Here is a 22,017-nt window from a genome sequence, read left to right on the forward strand (position 1 = left end):
AAACAATAATACGAACATATTGCACGACAGCATTAAATGTAAACACAGGCAGTATTTTTTGTTTTTAAATGAACACTCACTACTTAGGTACTACTTTTCCGATAAATTAAATACCATAAAGGTAAATGCATATTGACAGGGCTCGGACAGATATTTGTAGCAAGTCATCTAGCCTCAGGTTTTTAAAGAATATCAGAATGTCTATAAATATGATGTACACCTGCTTTATTGATGATCTTGAATATGAGGTAGCCAATGAAGGCAATTTCAAACACCTGCTTGGTACGCGTGTCAATTGATGAAGGGGCTGAAGGCGTCGTTCAAATTTTGCGGACTGAAGGCCATATTACTGTGTTTGTAGTTGATATATGGCGATATAGAAGTGGATGAAATCGGTGTCGATTCAATGTAACTGTCTTGTGCTACTTCGTCCCCTTCGTGGTGCGGGGCCTCGTGGGGGTAGTTTGGAACTAGACGGCCGGGCGGTTCTGCGTACTGACCTCCCACAATCACATGGTCATGGTTATCGTACTCGTTCGCTCTCGACTTGCCTTTCAAAGGTTTATATTTTTTAACAATGTGCGAATCATGATGGTTGGTATTTTGGTTGGTAGGCTGGTATTCTTTTATTGGATTTTGATTATATACATCTGCATAAGAATCGAATTTGAATTCTGAATACTTTTGCGGTTCCACGTGATCATGTTCTTCTATTTCGGGCTTAGCATAAACTGGATGATGTTTGGAATATGCGTTGTTAGCATCTATGTTGGCATCTTGCTTATAGCCTTGCAGTGATTGGAACTGCTGTAGTTCAAAGTCCGCGAAATTGTTGTTAGGGTTTTCAATAGTTGATAATCCCGTCGGAAAACTGTTCATCAAGGGATTTCCATAAGAATCTACAGGGGGTTCTCCGTAGCTCTGTTTCGGTGGTTGCACGTATTCTTGTGCTAATTCTTGAGGAGGTTCACCAAAGCCAACAGGTTCTTGTGGGTAGTAAGTCTGAGGCCATGGTTTAGGCGGCCGCTGTGGCGGTCGACCGTAATAGGGTTTTGACGATGGGTATCTTGTGTTTCGTTTACTATTAAATTTGTTATACTTAGACCTTAATTGTTTATTCTTATACTTTTTAATAGTCAATCGATTAGGGGCAGATGGCGGCGGCCCATACATAGGTTTGAGGGAGCCACGTTTCGGTTTCTTATGCCAGTATCTTAGCTTAGTTGCCCGTTGATTGGCATTACTCGTTTTGAAGTTATTTGGTGGATACCCAGTTATTAATATTGCTTCTCTTTTGGCCCGCCGACTGGTTCTTTTCTCAACTAGGTCTTGCTTTGTGTTCTCTGCTCCGACGCATGTTACTGCGACTGCTATCTGTAAAGGAGAAAAATGATAATTAACTTGACAGTTCAAGAATTTATGCGTGTCTTAAAAATACCTTTGAAAGGCACGTAAAGTACCATTTCGATGCATTTTTTTTACTTTTTTTTCATGGAGCATACCTACTGAAAGTTTATGGAATATCATTAGTAAGACACGTGTTTTGTTTAAATCATCATGATGTTCCTAGCGTTGTCCCGGCATTTTGCCACGAATCGCTTAGGTAAGCTTGGATATTCGCTCGGCGACTCGGTTCAGATAATTATAACTATGTATTAGGTAATTTAATTAATCATATTCACACAAGTGCGGTCCTTTTTACGAGAAAATTTTTAGATGCTATTTGTATCTATTCGGAAGATTTCACATTAAAAGCATTAGATTCTCAATCTTACCAAACCTTAGGGATAAAGATAAAGAGCGTGTTTTCGTAATGAAGGATGATTTGGATCAGTGGATAATATTTTATTGTCTTTTTCGAGTAGGTACAGTCTGACAAAAAAGAGTAGAAATTAAAAAGTGCCAGTACTGTAGTGTCGTCTCTTTCAAATCAACCTAAGAAACGGGAAACGGGACAACACTAAAGTATTGTCACTTTTTAATTTCTACATTTTTTGTCAGACTAGGTAGAGTCGGACCAAGAAAAGTCTGCAGCGGATTTGATAGTGCGTGGGCTATCAAATCCGCTGCAGAATTTTATTGGTCTGACTCTAATACAAAAGAAAAATTATAACATGCTAGTAAGCATGTTATCATTTTTCTTTTGTTTTCTTGTACTTATTTCGTTTTATTTACCAACCGTTTTGCTATTAGGGAAAATATTGAAAAAGAAAAACGTGTAAGCCTTTGTGCTTCAGTTTCTGAATTAGTATCAGTTAGATGCAAAACTGTCCCAGTAGTAGCATCTTATTAGAAAGAGAGAAGAAATTGATGCCTATCAAAGGAATATGTACCTACATGTTTAACACATAAAAGTACTCCTTGAAATTCGCTACAAACCCGCCTCACAAATGACTGATGTACTTGGCATTTACCGTTTTTTTTTGTAATTCTAGATCGGAAGCTAGTAAATTTGTCATTTTATTTTATTATATGGAACTGTGTAGGTACATCTTCTATAATAACGAAGCACACAGTTACGGACACGCACACACCCGTGATTTACTTTTTGTTTCGAGAGCCACGTCGGGAATGCGTCTTTGTCGTGTAATTAATTGAGATTTACAGAAAGTAACCGTACATACGTGTCTGCACTATGTGGTTGTTACAACAATATTATGTTGTGGCAGACGTTTTAATTATAGCAATTAGAATTTCCGGATCGCATGCATCTTTGGGGCCATGATTGAAGAACACTTGAAGGTGCCATTATGGTTTTCGCTACCTGTAATTTCTATCTAAAAAGTCCAAATTTTGGAAGTTTTTATTTTGTTTTCCTTATAGTCAGGTAGAAAGTGAAAACTACTGTGTAAAGATAACAGTCTAATAAAAAACAAAGCTAACAAATAACCATAATAAATCAACTAAAACGAATTCCTTCCTCTATTATAGTGATGTGCACATTGCAGTAACCATAAGAGAGTAAAAGTGCAGTAGGTGACAAATACAATTTGATTGACTGATTGCTGACTACGAGTAGGTATTTACCTATGTCATAATTTCCACAATCATGTTACTTTCTGAGTCATGAGGCTCTGCGTAGGTAAAATATAATATATTTTACCTACGTTACACCACTTTTTCTAATTTGCATATTAGTTTTTGGCTTTTGCCGAAAAATCGACATTTGGCGGTTACGTTAATTCATATTACAAGTGACGATATGTATTGATTGCTAAATTCAAAATATAACTTTTGTCTCTGAAACTCACTATGTTAACACGTTTAAATAAATATTACTTTTATCAAAACAAACACTTAAAATTGTAGCAATAATCGTGTCTAATACTCGTAGCTTTCAACATTTCAGGAATGTGTTACAATCAGCGCTTTGTTTTCAGGGTTCCGTGTCCAAAGAACGGGACTCTATTACTAAGACTCCACTGTCCGTCTGCTGTCCGTCTGTCCGTCTGTCTGTCACCAGGCTGTATCTCATGAACCCCGATAGCTAGACAATTGAAATTTTCACAGATGATGTATTTCTGTTGCAGCTCTAACAACAAATACTAAAAACAGAATAAAATAAATATTTAAGTGGGGCTCCCATACAGCAAAATTGATTTTTTTGCCATTTTTTGTGTAATGGTACGGAACCCTTCGTGCGCGAGTCGGACTCGCACTTGGCTGGTTTTTTAAACAATATCATGTTGATACAGCAGTAGCTGCGTGACAGCAACGGCCCAGTTTCACTTTTAGATGATTCGTCATTTTGCATTCGTTGCCATGTTTGTTTCAGTTTTTATGTTTTTACGATTACGGAGATGGATCTCATGATACATTTGGTTTTTACTGCGGCGCGAAATAACTGATCACCGATCAGCCATGAAGTTTTAATATCTTCATAGCTCACTATTTAACCAGATAAAATCATCATCTTCGCCGGACACGTATATCGCAGAGATGATAGGAGATGGAGCAAGCTTATCCTAGCGTGGAGGCCTCGTTCAAAAAGACCAGATCACAGACCTCCAACAAGATGGGAGGATGGCATCAAAAAGATTGCAGGCCCACTCTGGAGGAGAGAAGCGGCAAATCGGGCTGCTTGGAGGAGATTTGGAGAGGCGTATGCCCAACAGTGGGCGCATACTCGCTGGGGAAGATTTAAGGAGATAAATTCATCATCTTCACATTTATAAATAAAGTATTGTACTTACTATAAGCCTTATTGAGCTTACTGTGGGTGGGACTAGGTCGATCTGTGTAAATTATTTTATTTTATTTTATTTATTGTTGTAGAAATAAATTTGACGTTCCACGGCAAAAGGTACTTTATGGCGGGTAGCGCTTACGTCGCATAGCGCCGCAATAATATTGGAGCGACGTTAATAATAGCGTAAGCGTCAACCGCCATAAGATACCTTTACCCGTGGGACGTCACAAATAATATTTTAAGTAAAGCGATTTTAAATGAACGTTAGGTATAATACGTATACTTAAATAAACAGAATCCTATCTATCTTAAAATACGACGGTATAACAACACAATCTACCGGTTGGTACCTTTAAGTTGACATGGATCCACAACGCCACACCTATTTATAAAGTTTTTTTTCATACAACATGGACATGAGTAACATGACACACGTTACATGTGCACGTAGTATTCAAGTCTCGGATGTGTATGTCTTTACTTGTATGATAATTGTGATCCCGGGGGTCACTACACAAACAGGAGAAATTAGCCATTGCGACAGCACCACACGTTACAGATGGGCGTAACTTGCATACCTCCATATTTAAATTACACCCTTTTCTGTATTACGCGATAAAGTGAAACTGTTAAGAAGACGATAAACTTTCTTAAATTCGTATCTGTGTTGCTTATTAATGAAATTCCAAAAACATTCAACAAACATTATTTGGTGTACACCGTGGGCTGGTAAACCCCGACAGAGAGAACAGATAACCACGTATTCCTGAGAAAATATGGAGCAAAATATGTTTTGGCCAAATGTGACTCCTTTTTACACGACACGTTATTTCTTTTTACATCTTTACGAAAGAAAAAAAACATTACAACGAATAAGTGAAGTTATTTAACATTTGCGAGTTTCCTTTAAAACTTTAATGTACGTCAGTAGGTATGTCTAACTATAACTAAACCAAGTCACATAGTGGCAGCGTCGCAGCCAACAGGCGTTTTTCACTATAAGTTATTACGGGTACAAATTTTCACAAGATTTGTCATTATCTCTAAAACAAGAGCGATTTCAGATACACCTTTAAAATCTGTCGGGTTTCACCAGCTCACGGTGTATAAATAATTACACGTTAAGAAATAATAGAGAAAATGAAATAATAAAGACACGACGTCTGCTTTTTGATATAATAGGAAATGAATTGAATGCTTCCTCTCAAGGCAAAGGTAGGAAATGGGTTCAAGCACCCGCAACCGCAGCCACGACAGTTAATTATTAAACCGTTATTTGCATTTTACTGTAACTACTTGCTGCATGCCAGCATCTCTAGGTTTCCAGACACATTCTTTGACCGAGCGAAAGCGAAGGTCTCCGTTCCAGCTTGGGAAAAAAATATTTCGTATGTCTGGATGTTCTCGTCTTCAGGTCGCATTTTTCAACGAATTCTCGTGAAATTTGGTGAGTAATAGTTGGATAATTATACAGGGTGCCCAGTAATTAATGAATAACGTTCTGACCACCGACAGCCACCTTAGGCTGGTCCAGAAAATGCACTGTTTATAGGTCTAGTAAAATTTTCATGGTTTACGAGATAATCGAACTTTTCTGTCTTTATTAATAGTTAAGCGCCTTACCTAACTTCTCTCGTTGTTTTCCTTACATTATTTTTTCACCACAAACGATGAAAATTGTTGAATATTTTCAATAAAAATTTGATTGAAAAAATTGGTCTGGCTCCATAAAGCTCTAACACACGTCCATAAAAATCAATATTAAGTAAAAAACAAGACGATTCTCGAAAATCATTTGAATATCTCATAGCTCATAGGTTAAAAGTCGAAATACTCAGCATACTTAAGTACATGCTCTACTCTCTTGTCTAACTCTTACTAAAGGCTCGATTCGGGAAATTAATTAGAGATTCACTAGATATGAAATAGTAAAGATATGTGACGTGACGTTCCACGGCAAAAGGTACCTTATGGCGGCTAGCGCCGCGATTCGGGAAATGAATTAGAGATTCACTAGATATGACGTTCCACGGCAAAAAGTACCTTATGGTGGCTGGCGCTTACGTCGCATAGCGTCGCAATAATATTGGAGAGACGTTAATAATAGCGTAAGCGCCAACCGCCATAAGGTGCCTTTACCCGTGGGACGTCACATATCTTTACTATATCGTATCTAGTTAATCTCTAATTCATTTCCTGAATCGCGCCGTTTAATCAATCTGCCCTGAATGGTATCTAAAGAAACTAACAGTTTTGTTTCCGAGTAAAAAGTGTTCTTGAGATATTCCAGGTTCGCGACAATGTCACAATGAATTTTCACATAATTATGAACTAATAGAGATTATCGATTCTTCCTCAGTCGCACACGAGTTGTGTAATTGCGTGGGAGATTAGAAATCTCCAATGTAAATCGATTTTATTATAATGAAATGGAGGATCCTCAAGCCATGAAGTGTAGCAAATTTATTTAGAACCGGTTATCACTATACAAGAGATGTAAGTAGGTATACCTGCAGAAAGAAATAGGTTGAGCTGAGATTACTGCCCTACAATTTATTACAAATATCAAGGTGTTACAAATATGCAATAAAATGGTACAAGTGTCGAGTAGCTTAAAAACTTTTTATCATACAGAACACAAAAATACAAATAAGACACAGGAAAGGACCACAGACAGGTGACAGATGTCGTTTATGCAAGAAAGTTTTGATTATGGAAGGTAGAGGTACCTCTACCCTCTATAGTTTTGATAGATAGACAAACAAACACATACACCGACAATAAAGCTAATTTTCGTATAAATGGTTCTGTTTCCTTGTTTAGGAATAGACCGCTATACAAACTCCATCGGTATTTACTTTAAATCTAAGTCCCACTGCCCTTGCCGCATGCTTTACTGAACTCGTTTATTAATGTCATACTATTTTATTATGCTACATATTATCTCACACATGTGGAGGTAGATATGTCATATGTCGTAACAAGTAGTGAACCTTATAAAAGGTGTTACGATGTTGAAAGAGGATAGGAAGCCGTATTCATCTCATTAGGTGGTGAAAGTGTAAGAACAGTTAAAATAATAGTTAAATAGAATTTAGGTACCTACCGATACGCGATACCACCTAGCAGTTATTTAATAATACATTTAGATGCAGCTATGAACGCGATAGCTCATGTTTTTTGGTGAACTCACAAGGATGGATGAATCAAGAAAATATTTATTTTTCGTAAAATATATTGCAATTGCAAGTGTTACCATTACTTCAATTTTACTAAGTGCTATTTATCTAGTAAAAAAGAAGAAATAATTTCCGATAGTCAAATTCTTGGCGGTTACTGTCAAGAATTAACCATTATAGCATCTCGTACCTGGGTCCTAGCTCGCAGTCCTTGCTCCCACGGGCTGATTCTCTGGATTCTCCAATCTGTTATATTTCCTTAACGCTTTGTCTTTCTGTTTCTTGTCTTCTAAATTACTCCCTGAAACTTGTGATTTTAAATATCTTACGTTCTGGCTACCAATTCTAAATTCTCCCTACCAATACCATGCTAAATGCGGCCATAAGCCGTCTTAAACCTTACCTTTTCCATATTTGTATCATTTTAGCTTATTTAAATCGTATTTTCCTTGGGTTTCTCGATTTCTACTTTACTTTGACATATTTATTTATTTGACTGACATGATCCGTCAAACTGTCAACATTTTCTACCAAGAAGTCCAAGTTGTATAGTTTCAGAAAAGGTTATTTAAAATTATGTACTAATATGTAACTGGTTTATAATTTATTTTAAATTTTCAAATTTGGTTCGCTAGTTCCTAAGGATTACTATATAAGCAGCTTAGCGGCCATCATAGTGATCAATTCATCACAAGCTCTCAACCAAGAACATTTCCAAACTAAGGGTCCGTGCGGGGGGCCTAGGCAGGCCCGCACCCTCAAGAAACCCTTACTCTCCTGGCCTAACTTCATAAAAGCTTAACTATTCTTAATCTGCTCATACTTCTTGCACGGGCCTACTTCTTTTGAACGACTTTTGGAAGACTACGTCGGTGCGGCTAGTGTGCGTGCTTGAGTGCGCTCCTTCTCCAAGCTTGCCTGAGCGCGCTCCATCTTCAAGCGCGCGTTGCTCGAGCGCGCTCCACCTTCAAGCGTGCGCTACTGAGCGCCAAATCCGAAGATTGTTCCTGATGTCTACGTCTGTTAACTCTTAAAATTACGTGCATTAGGACTGATTTAGACGGCGGGCGAACTCGCATGCGATTTTAGTTACATTGCGGACTGTTACGTCCAATTCATCAGACCGATCAAAACCTGCAATGTAATGAAACTCGCATGCGAGTTCTCGCATCGTCTAAATGAGCCTCATTCAAGTGCCATATTGACTCCTTCATATTTAGCTGGAAAATAGCCGGGTCAACACAGAACGAGCATACGCGCGGGGCAATTTCCTCGCGCACAAAGCGGCCAATGTAGACGTGCCTGCCGAGGCGGCGCGCGCGAGGCACGTCTACACTGGCCGTCTTGTGCGCGAGGAAACTGCCTCGCGCCTATCATGCTCGTTCAGTGTGGACTCGGCTAATAAAGAACCTCCCCTGATTTTCATTATCAAATCAACGTATATCAGCATTGCGATACAGCGAGGAAATGCCGCCAGCATCCTTGGTGCAGTCGACGTCAAAGATATGTTTACATTTTTCGCCTTATTACAAAGGAGTAAGGTGCAAATGTGTAAACATATTTTTGACGTCGACTGTAGGTACAATGCCTCAGGGGCCTATTTTAGATTTAAGCTTGTTATTAATATCTAAAAATCTAAAATCTAAATCTATGAAATTATGACGTATGACACTTGCACTGCGTGCTATCAAATCCGCTGCAGACTTTTCTTGGTCCGACTCTATTAGGCAAAGCTTTGCGTAGGTGGCACCTTTGTGGCACGTACAGTAAACAAACCACATTGACACATCACACGTCAATCACATGGCCTACCGCGAAACAAGAAAATCAAAATTTCGTTATCTAAATTCTAATCTCTCTATCACTCTTGCATATTCGAGCGATAAAGAGGCAGATAACTAAATTTCGATTTTCGCGTTTACCGGTAGGCCCTTGTTAACAAACCGCCTTGATGCATCAATGTCATATTTTATTGTCTGTGAAAACTTGTCAAAAAACAGTATAAGGCACAGTATGTATAAGTTAGTCTATGAATTTACTGAGCCGGTAGTGCTGCACTCTGGCGGCAGAACATTGCACTAATATCCCCTATTAGCTAATAATCGTTTGTCCTTATCTGTCATTTTGACTTACGTATTTGTAAGAATGGGATAAAACACAATTTAACTAAATCAGGCCTAGTTCTTTTTGCAACTCCAATTTTAAAAAGTATCTCGGGATTTTAATATAATTTTATACCTTAAGTTCTAAAATGAATGAGTGCGATTATGAAACAATTAAAACGATATCTGTAGAGTTTAATTACTGCCCCTGGCTCTGCCGATTTGCGGCTATATAAAATGATAGGATTGAGACCCCTCTTTCCGGTGCATGCGACACTAAACTCAAAATACACCAATCCTCAAATACTACCAATATTAACACGTTTACCGTCCGTGCATTACATGACATGCACCGTCAAACTAGCTCTGTCACGTCCAAGTGACATCAGAAATGGGAATGCTCTATACGATTCCGGGAGTGGGCAGTCAACGTGAAAAAATGTTCAATCGCTGGAAAGTGCAGGGGTCAAAATGTCCATACGGAACCGGCTGTCTATGTAACTAGACGTAACGAGACGGAGCCCCGCTTCGCGGGGCTCCTTTTTCTGGGCGGTTTGCCCTTCGGGCATCTGAAGCTACCTAACGAACCTAACCTACCTACTTTTTGCCACATAGACAGCCGGTTCCGTATGGACATTTTGACCCCTGCACTTTCCAGCGTTTGAACATTTTTTCACGTTGACTGCGCACTCCCGGAATGCTCTATACAGGGTGATTTCGGGGTCGTGGAGCAAGAGAGCCAGACATCATACAGAATCCAAAGATGAGCCTAATGATCCTTTTGTCCGGGTCTGCCTAAAACGTAGTCTGACTAATTCGCGTTATGACAAAACTTCATTTGAAATTCGCTATTCGTCTAAATCGCTATTGACCTATTACTTATACCACCTATTTCGCAATATGTCCCAAACGTAGTAAGCCTAAGTAGCTGTTTGTCCATTTCGCGATACGCCTAATTAGCAGTTAGGCTAAAACACGTTACGCCTATGATGATATCCTGTTATCCCTCATCAGGGACATAGGGCTCTCAGAAGGGATTTCCATTCTTCGCGGTCCAGCGCGGCCTCTTCCAGCTCCGCCCAGCCGAGGCCAACTGATGCCGCCTCTTTTTCCACTGTGCGCCTCCAGGTGGTACGTGGGCGACCTTGTCCTCTTTTTCCGGGAATTTTCCAGGTCAGCCCTTGCTTGGATAGGTGATTGTTTGGCCTTCGTAAAACATGTCCTATCCAGCGCCATTTCCGCAGAAGTATCTCCTTAGCTAAAGGGTTTTGGCCAGTCAGTTCCCATAGTTTAACATTAGAGATGGTCCGTGGCCAGTAGACTCCTACGATTCGCCGCAAACACTTGTTTACAAACACCTGGAGTCTACTGGTTATGTCTTGCTTGACGGGCCATGTCTCGCATCCATATAGGAGGACCGACTTTACGTTCGAGTTGAAAACCCTTAGCTTGGTGCGGCGAGTGATGACTGTGGAAGTCCATACGGGTTTCAACTGCGCATATGCGGCGCGGGCTTTATTGATGCGAGCTTCAACATCCGCTTCTGCACCTCCCAGGGGGTTCATAACACTTCCCAGATATGTAAATTTTGTTACTTCTTCAACTGGCTCCCCGTTTACTAGAATAGGCGTTGCATTCTGGGCGTGCAGGCGCATAGCTTTCGTTTTAGCACAGTTGATACGCAATCCCTCTCTTCCTGCGGCATCGGCCAGGTCATCGGTCTTCGACTGGAGATAGTCTTGTGTCGTAGCGAGTAAGCACAGGTCATCAGCGAAGTCAATATCTTCAAGGGTTTTGCCATTGACCCAGGGCAGCCCCCTTTCCCCTTGACTGGTAACTCTGCGCATCACGTCGTCCAAGACAATCAGGAACAGCAATGGTGACAGCAAACAGCCCTGTTTAACTCCAGCAGTGACGGGTATCGGATCTGACAATTGGCCCCTGTGCATTATTCGACAAGTGGATCCCTCATAAAGGTTACGCCTATATCACAAATAATACAATAGCATACCATACGAACTTCTATTACATTTTACCTCTTCAATGGCCACTTGAAACTTGTGCAAAAGCGAATTTGGCAGCGTGAGACTTAGACTTATTACGTATTGGTCTAAAAGCGAATTTGACACGAGATATATTGCTGTCCTGCCGGGTCAATGACACTGTGCGAGAAGGACAGCAATATAATTATGCGCGTGCGATGAAGATAGGAACAGGTGGGTCAATGTACGAAATTCCTCGTGATAAACGTCCTTTCTGACAAATATAAGTAAATTGAAACAACAATACGGTCACAATTTTGTCGGAGCCTTTCTTTCCTAAAGGAATAGGAAAGGAAGTACCTAAAGGTACTTTATTTACGACGCTAGCGGTTGAATTTAAAACGGAATCAAATTTTAGGCTGACGTAAAAAAATATCTCGTGTCAAATTCGCTTTTAGACCAATACGTAATAAGTCTAAGTCTCACGCCTCCAAATTCGCTTTTGCACAAAATCTTAATACGTCCGAGTCTCACTGTGCCAAGTTCGCTTTAGGACAAAAACTCATTAGGCCTAAGTCTTAGTGCGACTATTTCTCGGTTGGTCTAGGCATAACGCGAATTAGTCAGACTACGTTTTAGGCAGACCCGGACAAAAGGCTATACAGCACGTCCACGGATGATTTTATTATTTCTTTTGCGGTACATATTCATGAAAAAAAATGTAATGAATGTCGCATGCGAGTTCGCGCGCCTTCTACATCAGCCCTTAGGTTCACCTTTTTTAATCATGACAGCGATTTTTGCAGTATGACTGTCACATTTTGATGTGCTTGTAGATAGTACAATTTGAGTACATTTGTTTTGTATTCATTTGACATTAAATTAACCATAAATATAGTGTGGTCGTGCCAGGCAGTATCTACCGAGCACGACCACGACCTGTATGTCGCTATGCCAAAACCGTGCGAGTACATTTTTTAAAAACATAAGTACATAAAAGTACATTTCTTTTCATGAATATGTACCGCAAAATAAATAATAAAATCATCCGTGGACGTGCTGTATAGTACCACACAATTATTGTTTATCACCAATAATGATGATTATTTTCCAGATGACAAGCAGGAAAAAACATTTTTGCATACAATTTGGTGACCCTACTCAATGTGACGTCTTGTCGCTTTCCATACAGCGTATGTCAAAAGTCATAGGGTGACCATAATTACTTAGTATAACATTAATTTTACTTGAAAAATAAGAATAATTCAAGTAATTATCTTTTAATCAAATACCATATGATAATGTGGATCATTTACAGAGTCAGAAAAAGTGGTTCTGGATCACGACCCCGAAATCACCCTATATATTTGTGAATTACCTGTAATGCACGGACGTGTGAGTAGTGAAGGCGAGGGACAGTTAAATTGTTAAAAAAAACTATTCCCATAACGAATGAAACGCAAATGAACTTAATGCCAAAATGAACCGTTCTCGATTTGCACTTTCCTCAATATGGGCCAATTCCAAATGGACTGAAGCTCATAAAAACCGATACACAAAAGGCTGTTTTCCCAAAATACCCTAAATTTTAATCGCAGAACACCCGATTTCCATAATGATTGATTCACAAAACGGCCTTTTCCCAAAATACACTAAATTCTTGATTGTCATGTTTTAATAGAATAAAACCTCGTGTAAACTGCCACTACAGATGCTGTCTTAACATTGGCCACTTAAAAATGAAGTGTCAATATTAGACGTAAAAGCTGCGATCATATATAACCATGGATACCGCCTTTAGGAACATTACCGTTCAAATTCTCGGGCCAAATTAGCACACATACACAATTACGCCTACATTCAAATAAGACGACGCGTTTACAGAGCCTGTAATCAAAGCTCGTAAACAAAATAATAGTCATCTTTATTACACTAATGGTACATAGCTAAGTGTAGATGAAATGCATATAATGTCAATAACTACCAATCAGCGACATTAATCCGCTAATAACCTTCTTGCTGTACGTACTGGCCGCTGAGAGTTCGCGGTTCATATTTGATTAGAATATGACTTGGACAGGGATAGGTTTATGCCATACAGTGAAGAACCAGTCAAATAATTCACGTATAATAATTTAATGCAGATTAAAAGATAACTAGTTAAAATGTTGTTAAGACATGACAGACTAACTCAACATAAGTAAATATATCATTGTTGTATATATGTTTTCCGCTATAATAAGTATTTTGTATATTTTACTTGGCGGGGGCACTGCCGTGCCCCCCGATTATCAATCTGCATGGCAGTGCGAAGTCACGTTCAGGTATAGTCTATCCGTTTTTCTAAGATCAAGTACGCCATAGTAAATGTATGGCGAACTTGATCTTAGAAATCGGACTGGCTATACAGTCTGCAAAATTTACATGGGTACACGAATCGGGTCAAAAATATTTGAACAGGCGGAGTCACAATAAATCCCCACTTTCAGTTCAGAATATTTTATATGTATATAGCCGGTCAAGCAGAAAAAAGTTTGTCAGTAGAAAAAGGTGCAAAATTAAAATTTTGTATAGGACCACAGCCGTTCGCGCGCTTACATTTTCTAAATTTGCCGCTCTTATAATATTTTAAACTTTCGCGTTTTGAACACATATTAACTCACATTATACGAAACGAAATTTACGTCGGTAAATCAAGGTAATTGAATATAATTCGCGTTAGACCCGTCTATAATGTGAGTTAATATGTTTGCCGCTCTTTTCTACTGACGGAAATGGCTTGAGAGAGAACCTACATATATGTGACAGTAGAGAGTGGATTCAAATGATCAACATTTTCAGATAATGTGTGTATTTGTTAAATTAATTCAGTGAAAGCATGATAGGAAAAATGTATCTACATATAGGAGACCGGGTATGATTATCTCACGGGTTATATCTCATGAATAGAACATATTCTAGATATCTTGCCAGGCATCCACTCAATTTCATGTCTCTCTAATTGGACAGCTTTTTTCCATAGTTCTCTGCGAATAACATCTTGTGGGAATCTGAATGGAAAGTAATGTAAAATGACAATACCAAATTCGATTATTAATTTGAAATAACTAGGTAGTTTTTTTATAGCTCCATCTCATGAAATAAAAAAGGAAAATACAAATCTGTAAGAAGGAATTTATTACTACATTTATAATTATATAGAAAATACCTAAAGCAAACACAAGTTAATAAAATAGTCTACTTCATTTAGCATAACACCATCCCTATTATCCTCGCAATTTAAAAAGTCGTATGTTGTTATGAAAGTCGTATGCACTTGTTACGTTTTAGCTTAGCACGGTAGTATTGAAAACAAATCGTCATGTTTTTTCCAAATTCTACTGAAGTTATCTGTTTACTACAAGTGAAAAGTGATTCCACTGTCCTTGGTATGAACTAAAATAACTTCTGCACCACTTCACGACACATGAATATATTTTTAATTACAAAAAAACGTTGTTTTTATAAATCAATTTAGCCATTTGTCACTGACTGTCATCTCGGTGGTACTGAGATTGCCAATCGAGCAGTTTGTAAGTACCGCCTATCGCGGGGTAGTTTGCGTTGGGTCATAATTGAGCGGACAGAATACTTCCATGTATAGCATTTCGCTGCGTAAAAGGAATCGATGTCATCATTTATTGTTTCTTGAGATTCGCAATGGTCGAGAGGAGTTCTAGCAGATAAATTATTTTTATTGAAAACCAAAAAGGGCGCTCCGCTCTCCTTTATGACGGGCACAGATACAATTTTAGCCACTACAATAAAAAGGCTACAAATATAATGAAAAAAAAAATACTTTGGTACCCTAAATAAAAAAATCATGCTTACCAAAAAAAATTACTGAACACCAAAAAAATAAGGCCTAAAAATACAAAAGTACCACCACTTTAATTACGACTGCACTTCAAATTGTATTCAAATACCAAATATATTGAATGATCACCAAAAATCATTAAGGCGACGGTAGCGGTGGGTAAAATATCAGATTCTGTCAATTTACCCCATTTCACACACAAGCGCACTTCACGCACACTACCTCACTTTACTGGGACAGGTCAGTGACCCATCATGTTTTTTTAAGATTGGACTTTTAGTTTAGTATTGACCACTAGCCTCCTTTGAGGGTAAAAGCATTCCATTTAAAGATGAAAGAGAAACAATGCATTTAATCTTGCTTTCCTTGTCTGTTCATGTCACACGTGACGTACCTATTTAATTCATTTGATTGTTGACTGTTTTACTACCTACTATTGCTTTGTCGAGATACGCGTTTTGTACAATTAAAGCGAATAAAACAAGATGTCATTAAGTCAGATGTAAAATGTTATTTACTACTCTATACGGTTTTTCATAAGGTGCAAAATCCATTCAATAGGAATTTAAATAAATAAAGTTTCAGCAGGGTGGCAATTCCATTTTGGCGGATAAAGCGAAACAGAATAGTTCTATCGAACCTGCTTACAAATTTTCACGAGAATCAGTTGAGAAATGTGATCTGCAAAGGAGAACATACAAAAGCATTTTTGCCCAAGCTGAAACGGAGACCTTTGCTAACGCTCGGCCAATGATGGTTTAGGTACACCTATAAAAAATGATTGTCCCTGCTGTAATTTTAATATCTTTATATTTCAACCGGTATAGTTTTACCTTCAAAAATAATCGGTATCGCTAAACAATAGCGGTACCTTACTACTTATACCTACGTTCACGAAATCGGTATCTGCATAACTTGATTGTTAGTAAACTAACCTGGAAAATAATCTCAACATCACCGAAACATTTATGTACAGTCACCTGCAATAATATGTTACGTCATTAGCGCCAACTTTGCCTCCAGGGAAACTTTGCCCAAAACGACAATTTTAAACAAATTCGTTAATGTAGAAAAATTGATAATAGTTATGGCCACCCTGCTGTTTTTAGTAGAAAATTGGTTATATTTCTGACAAAGTATATGCCAAACTTGTGCATAACTTGACTTGGGAATTTTGAGTTTGAGCGAGTTGTCTAATATAGGTTATATTTCGGCGGGCAAAAAATTGATAAATAATGAATGCAAGTAGAAAAAATTGAGAACCCTTTGACAAATATTTCCGGGTTTCAGTTATAACACATGAAGCATAGATTATGTCTATTGAGATTTAAACTAATAAGGCCTAAATACACAAAAGTTTTAGCGGTGGGCAAAGTAATCCGGTAATTTGGCAGCTATACCAACATTGCCCACCACCAAAAACGGATTAGGGTTGTCACTTTCATCTAATTTACCCAACTTCGCAAGTAAAAGAAGGTTATGTTTGTACACTAAAATAAGTTTATAAATATATACTGTATTAAATTTGTCTTATTATCCTTTATTTAGATGTTTTATCCCGTTAACGAATGAAAACACAACAAAAATCATATTTTTGGTCATTAAACTATTGTAACAGATTTTCTCAAAAGTGACAACCCTAGCCTTTGTAAAATGCTTAGGCGAGCCTTATTTGGAAATGGGCAAAAACGGGTAGGCAACATTGCCCAGCAAATTTATTTAAAAGTTTTTACACTTATCGCTAAGTTATTAACAGGGAATGGTAGGATTGCCCAAAACCTTTAAGTGATCCTTAGACATCATCATCATATATACGAGCTGTATTTGAATACCAAATTGACGTGGGCAATGTTGGCGAAAACCCCGGATATTTTTTTATTTGCCCGCCCTCTAAAACGCAAAAAAATGGGTAAAAACACGATAAAAAAATGTTTTCTTCACATAAACTGATGCGTTTGATCACAATGGACGTGCTGAGCAAAAAAAGTCATATGATGTGATTTTTTTTGAGAAATTCGTGTTTAAAAAAAAAAGCGGACAAAGTTGATGATAATGAGTAATGACGGTACCTACTCTTCGAAGGTCGCAAAAATATGTGACATGCTCTTATGGTTCTACAAATAAGATCGTGTCAGATATTTTTGCGGCCTTCGTTGTGTAACATAAATTGCAGGTGACTGTACATTTGGAATAATTATTTTATTTAGTTTCAACGAAAGTTTCAAGTTTAGTACGAAAATACTTCAGATATGCAATATGCACAAAATGTAGACCTAATCGAAATAAAACATTCCTTTTTATAGTAAATTTATAAAACATTCGATACATAGGTATACATAACAATAACCAGGCCACAACGCTATTGGCCTGTAAGCTTCATCTCGGTCTCCAAAGCCGCAAAAACTTGCTAGTACTTAGTGCTGGTCTAGCCTTTATTTTTTCTTGAAGATTTTCAGAGAACAGCACGTACACGCATTATACATATAGACGGAACGAACGGCATAATCATAATAATTTATTCGTCGCAATCCATGGTATTACAGATTTAGTTACAAGACTTTCAGGTATTACTTATACGAATTACATAACTCTTCCTGTTAATAGGCAATATTTTAATATAAAAGTTCTATAATATAATACAAGATTACAGTTGTCATCAAAATTCATTGACATACAGAAGTCAAATACGTTTTTAAAATGACGCAAAATGATACCAGCATAATAAAAATTGATCCCAATCAGTAAAGATGAGTCTTTAAACTTTTTTCATTTTAAGCGAGTTTTGAAGGAAGATAATATAAATTCGGCTGTAATCGTATTATTTTAAGATAGTTTACTGCGGTTTTCAACAATAATGACCCGTAAATAACAGCAAATGAAATTTAAATGAGACGCGAGCTGATATTTATGTACCCTATTTTTTGAAATACATTTTATCTACTGGTATGCTTTCTCGTGTGCGTATATGATTTAATGTCAATATAATTGTCAAAAGCAAGAAAATCAAGCTGTCATTTTCATTTGAAGAAGTACACGTGTGCTCCGGTGTAGCCCCAACGGGCATCTGACTTGAAGAAGAATTTTGAGTGATGTCGTCAATGTATGGAAATTGTTCGAAAGTTTACATTTGAGATTTAATTTCTGTGTTGTATTTGTGAGTAAAAATATAAATCGATAATAAATTGGTAGCTGAATTATCTAGCTTCCAAAATCATACAATAATTCAATTACTGTCAAAGACAAAATTGTTTTGCTTCTGTCTCAAACGGAACTCCATATTTTGATTTTTTGATACTTTTAGTGTCGGTTTGTAGAGAATAACAGCAAATTAAAAATATAATGGCATAAAGAGTCGGTACACGGTTTCTTCGTGAATAAATTTACGTGTAATTTAATGCAATTATCAAACATTTATTGAACAAATTATGGTTACAAAGTGAGGTCTAAATCGAAAACGTCATATACCGGCCCCTTAATGATCACCAAATCTTGAAGACCAAATTAATGCGATATTTTCACCTAAATAAACCACTATGATTACCAAAAAATGTATACATATTACCAAATAAAGTAAACTGATGTCAAAATGACTAGCCCCTCCCGCTCAACCCCCCGTAGCCCGCACCGCATACCTACCTAACCTAATCTACTTTTCTAGTAGCATTTAGTTATGCTACTAGAAAAGAAAGTTAAACTGCTATCAGTTACGTGGGTTAGGTTAGGTTAGCACTGCGACCCTTACAGAAACGAAATGGTACTAGAAAAGTAGGTTAGGTTAAGTTTCAACTGCTACCCATACAGATACGAAACGCTACTAGAAAAGTGAGTTAGGTTAGGTTTGAACTGCGACCCTTACAGAAAAGAAATGCTACTAGAAAAGTGGGTTAGGTTAGGTTTGAACTGCGACCCATACAGAAACGAAATGCTACTAGAAAAGTGGGTTAGGATAGGTTTGAACTGCGACCCTTGCAGAAAAGAAATGCTACTAGAAAACTGGGTTAGGTTAGGTTTGAACTGCGACCCTTACAGAAACAAAATGCTACTAGAAAAGTGGGTTAGGTTAGGTTAGAACTGCGACTGTTACAGAAATAAAATGCTACTAGAAAAAGGTGACGAAGTGGATTAATTAATTTAATAGGATAACGATATATTAAATGTTTGCACATTTTTAATTAAAATGTGGTTACAATTTTTGTGATCATTTACTATTTTTGCGTTTACAATAATTATTTTGGAGCCATTTGCTTTAATAGGATAGCAAGAATTAAAAATTTGGTTATCATTTTACATTAAAATGGAGTTCTAATTTTGGTGGTCATTTACTATTTTTGGGTTTACAATGATTATTTTGGTGTCATTTTCTTTAATAGGATAGCAAGATGTAAACATTCGGTTATCATTTCACATTAAAATGGGGTTTGAAATTTGGTAATCATTGACTATTTTTGGGTTAATAATGATTAGTTTGGTGTCATTTCCTTTAAAAGGATAGTAAAATGTAATAAAATTGGTAATCATTTCACATTAAAATGGTGTTATAATTTTGGTGATCATTCATGATTTTAGGGTGGTAAAATAGATTTTTTTGGTATTAAATTTTACTAAATCTGGTGATCAGTTAAATAGCAGCCCAATAAAAATTCTAATAATTGGAAATGTGCGAATCGCACTACAGGGTGTTCGCATCCGAGACATTAAATAAAAATAAAGACACGGTACTGAAGGTAAGTGACCATGTCTGCAAGAGGCACTACAATGAGAACATACGCAATATTGCCATAGATTCTTGTAAGAAAGAAGTATGCAGAAAGATGACACCGGTAAAGAGAGTTTTTGAAAAAATTGGGACAAATTTGCATGAAGCCGATTCCAGCTTTAGTATGTGCTCTTTTGATGAAGTAAGAAGTTCTTTATATAGAGCCAGGCAGAAGTTTCTTAACCAAAAGCATACGGAGTTTAATCGGTTAGAAAATGTCAAAGTACCTACCTGATTTATTAGCCCACGAATTTTTGACAGTGGAAGAGTGGAAGATGGAGACACGGAGAAAATTTTAATTTTTTCGACGAAGACTTGCATCGAATATATGAGAAAATCAGCGGAAAAACCAATACAATACTTAGGTGATGGGACCTATAAAAGGAAGCCTAAACCATTTTGTCAGTTGTACTCTATACACGCTAACATAGGCGCTAGCAACACTACAACCACTGTTGTACCTGTACGTGAGCGCTGCTCCCGAATAAAAGACAAAGCACTTATACAAGATTGTTCACGTTGCTGCGAGATGAAATGGGAGTAATTATACATAAGTTTAAATGCGACTATGAACTAGCGCAAATCAATGCATGTGAATCAGTGTACCCGAACTGTGAGTTGACGGGATGCTATTTTCATTACAATCGTGCGGTTTTTAAGAAACCAGCATCATTAAAAATGGATACTACCCGCGAGGGCCGCAAATTTACTCAATTGTGTGCTGTTATACCGCTGTTGCCGAAGTCGGAGATATACGATTTTTGGGTGACACTACTTAGCTAGTCTCCAGTAAGAAATGAATTCCTGCTTTTCAAGAGTTACATGGAAGACACCTGGTTAAAATTAGGAGCCCACAGATTGAGTTGCTCTCAAGAAAAACACCGCACCAATAATCCGGTCGAGGGCTGGCATCGACGGCTTAATATTCGCATGCCGCACAAGCCAACCTTAGTGTGCTTCCTATATAAACTAAGGCGAGAAGCCAAGTTCCAAGACACTCGTATAAAAAATCCGTTGTTCAGTGATGCGAAGAGGCAACGATGTGACATTGTTGGTTATCAAACCTATGATATTTTATATGTAGATAAGCCATACACTAACATATCAAGCGAAAAAAATGATGCCAACCAATGCTGCCAACGACACGGCAGCATTAGTTACAATTTGTTTACAACTTCATACGCAAATGCGTAAAAGAGACGGCACAATTAAAAGAATACCTAACCAAAAAAGAGACGGCTAGTGTTTGTCACTTGCGCGTGAATTTGGTAAATCAGTGATACCACCATAACACGACGGCAAACAGTGAATAAGGCGCGAAGCGTAAAACTTATTAAGAAAAAAAAATATCAAAGACTAAGATGTTTGACAGAAGGTGCAAATCATTTTAATGCAGTTGTATGTAGTAATGTACTCGCTACCGAAGTAAAAAGTTTTCATACTTAGTTATGTAAATAAAAGATATTATATTATACTCTTTATTCATCATTTTTCTTATACTATAGAAACATTTTGACAAAAAGCAAACTCAATAACAACAAAATCCTTTATTTTACTAACAATTTTATGTTATTAATAATTGTTACTGTGTGAGAAAATGAAATGCCTGACAATAAATACTAATTTTGTAGTAATCTTTGTATAAACAGCAATATACCTATTTACTTAATTGACGCGACCCGGACAATAATATGGCAGTAAAAAACTTCAATATTAAAATTGAAATTTAAGTATATTTCTTTTATTTGTACGACAAGCACCAAACAACGAATGCAACTTACCATGACGCGTCTGCTATGATAATCTATGTACGCAGTTGGTGCGTCCTTGTCATTCTCGCTGATGAGAACATAAACTTATCTCGTTCTGTCAGCCGGCGAAAATGGCGGCTGGGTTTATTTAATTCAAGATTAAACCGAAGAAAAACGGGTTATTTCAGCTTTTACTTACCAA

The 22,017-nt window shown here is 37.5% G+C and overlaps 1 protein-coding gene across 1 annotated transcript in view; it reads right to left on the reverse strand.

The window, feature by feature from the left end:
• Positions 1–253: 253 nt before the first annotated feature.
• The window catches only part of LOC134795652 (uncharacterized), a 40,196-nt gene continuing 18,432 nt past the window's right edge, over positions 254–22,017 (reverse strand). Inside the window, exon 2 of the mRNA XM_063767564.1 lies at positions 254–1,374. Coding sequence (XP_063623634.1) covers positions 292–1,374 — 1,083 coding nt within the window. The 3' untranslated portion in view covers positions 254–291. The remainder of the gene's footprint in view (positions 1,375–22,017) is intronic.

Source organism: Cydia splendana, chromosome 1, assembly GCF_910591565.1.
Source record: "Cydia splendana chromosome 1, ilCydSple1.2, whole genome shotgun sequence".
Classification (NCBI taxonomy): Eukaryota; Metazoa; Arthropoda; class Insecta; order Lepidoptera; family Tortricidae; genus Cydia; species Cydia splendana.